The following is a 7,958-nucleotide window of genomic DNA, read 5'->3' as shown; positions in this document are numbered from 1 at the left end:
TTGCTGCAAAAATTGCTGCCATAACTAGTTCCACACATGCGTATTAGCCTTGTTTATCTACACTGCCATTTTGAAAGCATGACAGTGAACGATATCGGGAGTACGATCCAAATGACGAGCGATCGTAATTTTATGTGCGTTTTTCGCTCACAAAATCGAATTTCAACATGGCGGAAGTAATTAACGGCTCTCATAACATGGTCTACGATATAAATTATGTCACTATCTTTGGATATTTCGACAGAATTTGACTCGAAATACATCGTTGAATACAAGTATTTAGCTGTGGGAACACATTGTACTTGTGTGTAAGCATCAAATTCCCGCTAAGGCCGTATGAGCTGCCGACGGCAGTTTATGGTTGAATTTTTGAATGTCGTTCAAATTTACGCAATCTTGTGACCGTGCCGACGCCCATGCTAACGTTCCAGGGGTAATTTTTGGCTATATCATGGATTATTTTGGTTTTATTTCTTATTGTTACGGCTCAATAATGACTTGTATTTGTATTAGCTCACTGTGTAGAGGTCAGTGGAGGGAAACTTACGCTTGATGTTGGCGATTTTCCGATCGGATTTTTTACGTGCGTTTTTCAATGTAAAATTCAAATTTCAACATCGGCGAAGCAAAATCTGTCTCCCCTAACATCGTTTGCAATGTAAATAAAGGTGCTTTTCGTAGAAATTTCCACTCAATTTTACTATGAATACGATGTTTTATACAAGGAGATGGCTGAGTGAACTCGATGCAGTATATGGAAGGATCAGATTATCGCAACGTAACTTCAAAGTCCCGACTGCATATTTGCTTTTGTGGGTAAGCATGTCGGCAAAAAGCGCCACTTTGTCGTCCCGATTCGGACTCGTATACTACCAACTTGTGGGCATTTTTTACTGATTTTGAGCATAAATTTGGTGATAATTTTTTGTTGTTCTGTCAAACAATGATATATAATTACACAAACTGATTTTTCTGAAGGTATTGGGGCGACGACTTCAGATATTTTTTACCCTTCATTGCCGGTGCGGGGGCCGACTATTGCGTCGTATTCGGATTATTAGGCCGTTAATTATTTTCGTTCAAATTTAATACGACTGAAAATAACATTTTCTGACAAATTTTCGCCGATTTTGACCATTTAGTCAGTATACAGAAGTTTTGTAAGAACATGAATGTTGGTACTTTGAATTTTGTTTGTAATATAAATATTTTGTTTATTTGTGATATGTCAATAAATAAACAACCAGTGTTTGTTTTATTAATATTTTGTTACTTTAATCCATATTTCGGTTGTGTATGTGATATTTGAATGTATGTATTTGCAACTATGATGTAGAAAATTTATTTTCCATTCAAATGATACCTTATTTTTCAAAAATAAGCAACTCTAAGTATTTTTATATCAGTTTGATTACACCACACTCACTCTCACATTATGTCAGTGAGGGGGCTGGTGGAGAACAAACAATCCCATGAGGCAAGTGGTGGTGAAAGGGTTAAATTGTAAGTTTTCAGACAGTGTATTATTTAATAATAATAATAATAATAATAATAATAATGTTGGGTTCTTATATAGTGCTTTCCCACGCTGTGCTCAAAGCGCTTCACAATTATTTGACTTATCATAGATTTTAAATTGTAAGTCTTCACAGATAGTGTATTAACTGACTTACCATAGACTTTAAATTGTTAGTCTTCACAGATAGTGTATTGTCAGCTGCTTTATGGTCCTTTTCTGATGCCCAGCTTGTTACAACTCCCAACACCTTCTCACTGCCATGTAATGGTCTCTCTGTACAAACAAAGTTACATGTGACATCATTACCTACCACTAGCACAGCACAATATTTTAAAAAAAGACACTCTCCTCAAATACTTATAATTGTATGTGAATGGAGTCTCTATGTATTGCAGTTTTTGAGTTATGCAGTAATATATTGATCTATTACTCCCAATATGGCCACCATTCAGTAAAAAGTGATATGAACACTAAAATTCAACATTGGGTATACATGTATTTTTCTTCTATATTACCTATTGACATTGTTTAACAGAAACTGGCAGCAAATAAATAAAAGTGTCTGGGATAGGCACAAAGTGGCTGGATTTTGAAGATTGACCCTGAAGGGCTAGGTCTTAAAAGAAAGGTTGTACCTGAAAACAAGGGGTAGACACTTGAATGGTCTCTCTAACTACAGTTTTTGAATTATGCTGCACAAAATGATTTTTAACTACAAATATGGCTGTCGTTCGGTCAAATTTGCATATGTTTCTAAACACAATGACACACATATATCCCATGTGACATGTCACCTTTGTACCAGGTTTGAAAGAAATCAGATGTTGTATGTCTGAGAAATGACGTGTTACGGATGGATGGACAGACGGATGGACAGACAGATGGAGCCCATTGAAATAGGAACCATAATAACAGCAAACTCATTCAGGCAAGATAAGGTTGTAATCTCAAGCAATATCAACTCACCCAGTTCACCTTTGTGAAGGACTTCAAAGACTGCATACTCTTTACTGGTATCCAAGTGGTGATTAGTTATCACATTCTTTAAAAATTCATCTGCTGTTGTACGTCCTTCAACCTATGATACAACAGATACATGTTACCATATACTGTAGCTTTTAAAGACAGATCCATTTACAAATGAGCACATAAGTACTGCAGTATATAAAGAGTGACATGATAGCAATAGCAACATAGTGAGCACATACAATCATGAGGATGTAGCAAACAGCAGCTGCAATCTTAAGGCTGCAATGCTCCTGCAAATAAATGTAACAGTAATACTGTGTAAAGTATGCTACAACTGCAGTCCTATTGTGTAAGGTACATGTATGCTACAACAGTAATCATCTGACACAATGCTGCAGTGATACTGTGTATGGTATGCTACAACAGTAATCATCTGATACAATGCTGCAGTGATACTGTGTATGGTATGCTATGACAGTAATCATCTGATACAATGCTGCAGTGATACTGTGTACAGTATGCTATGACAGTAATCATCTGATACAATGCTGCAGTGATACTGTGTATAGTATGCTACAATAGTAATCATATGATACAATGCTGCAGTGATACTGTGTATAGTATGCTACAACAGCAATCATATGATACAATGCTGCAGTAATACTGTGTGTGGTATGCTACAATAGTAATCATATGATACAATGCTGCAGTAATACTGTGTGTGGTATGCTACAATAGTAATCATATGATACAATGCTGCAGTAATACTGTGTACGGTATGCTACAACAGCAATCATATGATACAATGCTGCAGTAATACTGTGTGTGGTATGCTACAATAGTAATCATATGATACAATGCTGCAGTGATACTGTGTACGGTATGCTACGACAGTAATCATATGATACAATGCTGCAGTGATACTGTGTACGGTATGCTACAATAGTAATCATATGATACAATGCTGCAGTGATACTGTGTACGGTATGCTACAATAGTAATCATATGATACAATGCTGCAGTGATACTGTGTATGGTATGCTATGACAGTAATCATATGATACAATGCTGCAGTGATACTGTGTATGGTATGCTATGACAGTAATCATATGATACAATGCTGCAGTGATACTGTGTACGGTATGCTACGACAGTAATCATCTGATACAACGCTGCAGTAATACTGTGTATGGTATGCTATGACAGTAATCATATGATACAATGCTGCAGTGATACTGTGTACGGTATGCTACAACAGTAATCATATGATACACTGCTGCAGTGATACTGTGTACGGTATGCTACAATAGTAATCATATGATACAATGCTGCAGTGATACTGTGTATAGTATGCTACAATAGTAATCATATGATACAATGCTGCAGTGATACTGTGTACGGTATGCTACAATAGTAATCATATGATACAATGCTGCAGTGATACTGTGTATGGTATGCTACAACAGTAATCATATGATACACTGCTGCAGTGATACTGTGTACGGTATGCTACAATAGTAATCATATGATACAATGCTGCAGTGATACTGTGTGTGGTACAACTACAACAGTAATCATATGATACAATGCTGCAGTGATACTGTGTATAGTATGCTACGACAGTAATCATATGATACACTGCTGCAGTGATACTGTGTGTGGTACAACTACAACAGTAATCATATGATACAATGCTGCAGTGATACTGTGTACGGTATGCTACAATAGTAATCATATGATACAATGCTGCAGTGATACTGTGTGTGGTACAACTACAACAGTAATCATATGATACAATGCTGCAGTGATACTGTGTATAGTATGCTACGACAGTAATCATATGATACAATGCTGCAGTGATACTGTGTGTGGTATGCTACAATAGTAATCATATGATACAATGCTGTAGTAATACTGTGTATGGTATGCTACGACAGTAATCATATGATACAATGCTGCAGTGATACTGTGTACAGTATGCTATGACAGTAATCATCTGATACAATGCTGCAGTGATACTGTGTATAGTATGCTACAATAGTAATCATATGATACAATGCTGCAGTGATACTGTGTACGGTATGCTACAATAGTAATCATATGATACAATGCTGCAGTAATACTGTGTACGGTATGCTACAACAGCAATCATATGATACAATGCTGCTGTAATACTGTGTGTGGTATGCTACAATAGTAATCATATGATACAATGCTGCAGTGATACTGTGTACGGTATGCTACGACAGTAATCATATGATACAATGCTGCAGTGATACTGTGTACGGTATGCTACAATAGTAATCATATGATACAATGCTGCAGTGATACTGTGTACGGTATGCTACAATAGTAATCATATGATACAATGCTGCAGTGATACTGTGTATGGTATGCTATGACAGTAATCATATGATACAATGCTGCAGTGATACTGTGTATGGTATGCTATGACAGTAATCATATGATACAATGCTGCAGTGATACTGTGTACGGTATGCTACGACAGTAATCATCTGATACAACGCTGCAGTAATACTGTGTATGGTATGCTATGACAGTAATCATATGATACAATGCTGCAGTGATACTGTGTACGGTATGCTACAATAGTAATCATATGATACAATGCTGCAGTGATACTGTGTGTGGTACAACTACAACAGTAATCATATGATACAATGCTGCAGTGATACTGTGTATAGTATGCTATGACAGTAATCATATGATACACTGCTGCAGTGATACTGTGTACGGTATGCTACGACAGTAATCATATGATACAATGCTGCAGTGATACTGTGTATAGTATGCTACAATAGTAATCATATGATACAATGCTGCAGTGATACTGTGTACGGTATGCTACAATAGTAATCATATGATACAATGCTGCAGTGATACTGTGTATGGTATGCTACAACAGTAATCATATGATACACTGCTGCAGTGATACTGTGTACGGTATGCTACAATAGTAATCATATGATACACTGCTGCAGTGATACTGTGTATGGTATGCTACAATAGTAATCATATGATACAATGCTGCAGTGATACTGTGTACGGTATGCTACAACAGTAATCATCTGATACAATGCTGCAGTGATACTGTGTGTGGTATGCTACAACAGTAATCATATGATACACTGCTGCAGTGATACTGTGTATGGTATGCTATGACAGTAATCATATGATACAATGCTGCAGTGATACTGTGTACGGTATGCTACAATAGTAATCATATGATACAATGCTGCAGTGATATTGTGTGTGGTACAACTACAACAGTAATCATATGATACAATGCTGCAGTGATACTGTGTATAGTATGCTATGACAGTAATCATATGATACACTGCTGCAGTGATACTGTGTATGGTATGCTACAATAGTAATCATATGATACACTGCTGCAGTGATACTGTTTACGGTATGCTACAATAGTAATCATATGATACAATGCTGCAGTGATACTGTGTACGGTATGCTACAACAGTAATCATCTGATACAATGCTGCAGTGATACTGTGTGTGGTATGCTACAACAGTAATCATATGATACACTGCTGCAGTGATACTGTGTATGGTATGCTATGACAGTAATCATATGATACAATGCTGCAGTGATACTGTGTATGGTATGCTACAACAGCAATCATATGATACAATGCTGCAGTGATACTGTGTGTGGTATGCTACAACAGTAATCATATGATACACTGCTGCAGTGATACTGTGTATGGTATGCTACAACAGTAATCATATGATACAATGCTGCAGTGATACTGTGTGTGGTATGCTACAATAGTAATCATATGATACAATGCTGTAGTAATACTGTGTATGGTATGCTACGACAGTAATCATATGATACAATGCTGCAGTGATACTGTGTACAGTATGCTATGACAGTAATCATCTGATACAATGCTGCAGTGATACTGTGTATGGTATGCTACAACAGTAATCATATGATACAATGCTGCAGTGATACCGTGTACGGTATGCTACAACAGTAATCATATGATACAATGCTGCAGTAATACTGTTTACGGTATGCTACAATAGTAATCATATGATACAATGCTGCAGTGATACTGTGTACGGTATGCTACAACAGTAATCATATGATACAATGCTGCAGTGATACTGTGTACGGTATGCTACAACAGTAATCATCTGATACAATGCTGCAGTGATACTGTGTATGGTATGCTACGACAGTAATCATCTGATACAATGCTGCAGTGATACTGTGTATGGTATGGTACAATAGTAATCATATGATACAATGCTGCAGTGATACTGTGTACGGTATGGTACAATAGTAATCATATGATACAATGCTGCAGTGATACTGTGTACGGTATGCTACAATAGTAATCATATGATACAATGCTGCAGTGATACTGTGTACGGTATGCTACAACAGTAATCATCTGATACAATGCTGCAGTGATACTGTGTATGGTATGCTACGACAGTAATCATCTGATACAATGCTGCAGTGATACTGTGTATGGTATGGTACAATAGTAATCATATGATACAATGCTGCAGTGATACTGTGTACGGTATGGTACAATAGTAATCATATGATACAATGCTGCAGTGATACTGTGTACGGTATGCTACAATAGTAATCATATGATACACTGCTGCAGTGATACTGTGTACGGTATGCTACAATAGTAATCATATGATACAATGCTGCAGTGATACTGTGTACGGTATGCTACAATAGTAATCATATGATACAATGCTGCAGTGATACTGTGTATGGTATGCTACAACAGTAATCATATGATACACTGCTGCAGTGATACTGTGTATGGTATGCTACAATAGTAATCATATGATACAATGCTGCAGTGATACTGTGTGTGGTGCAACTACAACAGTAATCATATCATACAATGCTGCAGTGATACTGTGTATAGTATGCTACGACAGTAATCATATGATACAATGCTGCAGTGATACTGTGTGTGGTACAACTACAACAGCAAGATTATCATAAAGAAGGAAGTTCTTCAGCAACACTGTGTACTGTATGTTACAGAACTCAAGTGAAGAGGAGTGTAACACCCCCTCCCCCCGTAGAGTTTGACAGTATAGGAAACAATATGTCTGCAGGAGACTTGGACCCCAAGTAGTGTACTCACCCCAATGTTGATCTGTTTTTGGCCTTCAATATCGGCACCAATCAACATCATAGAAGTAGCCGTTCTCTGAAATAAGAGAATGATTATTATAAGTATTCAAGTTTGACTGGTACCTTCATCAAAAATCTGAATGTGAAATCATACTCCAATGTGTTGTAACATTTACTGGGGTAGACACTTGAATGGAGTCTGTATGTATTACAGTTTTTGATTTATGCTGTAAACATTGATTTTTAACTACAATTATGCCAACATTCGGTCATATTTGCATATGTCGCAAAACTAGTGACAGGCAATTAATG

The 7,958-nt window shown here is 36.8% G+C and overlaps 1 protein-coding gene across 1 annotated transcript in view; it reads right to left on the bottom strand.

Annotated features, from left to right (window-relative positions):
- The window catches only part of LOC144438700 (arf-GAP with Rho-GAP domain, ANK repeat and PH domain-containing protein 2-like), an 82,383-nt gene that overhangs the window by 19,449 nt on the left and 54,976 nt on the right, over positions 1–7,958 (bottom strand). Inside the window, exons 37-39 of the mRNA XM_078127846.1 lie at positions 7,657–7,722; positions 2,486–2,597; positions 1,674–1,792 (exon numbers count right to left, since the gene is read on the bottom strand). Of these exons, the coding sequence (XP_077983972.1) occupies positions 1,674–1,792; positions 2,486–2,597; positions 7,657–7,722 (297 nt within the window). The remainder of the gene's footprint in view (positions 1–1,673; positions 1,793–2,485; positions 2,598–7,656; positions 7,723–7,958) is intronic.

This window comes from Glandiceps talaboti, chromosome 8, assembly GCF_964340395.1.
Source record: "Glandiceps talaboti chromosome 8, keGlaTala1.1, whole genome shotgun sequence".
NCBI classification, from domain to species: domain Eukaryota; kingdom Metazoa; phylum Hemichordata; class Enteropneusta; family Spengelidae; genus Glandiceps; species Glandiceps talaboti.
The sequence above is the reverse complement of the archived record's forward strand: the minus strand, read 5'-3'. Positions and strand labels throughout refer to the sequence as shown.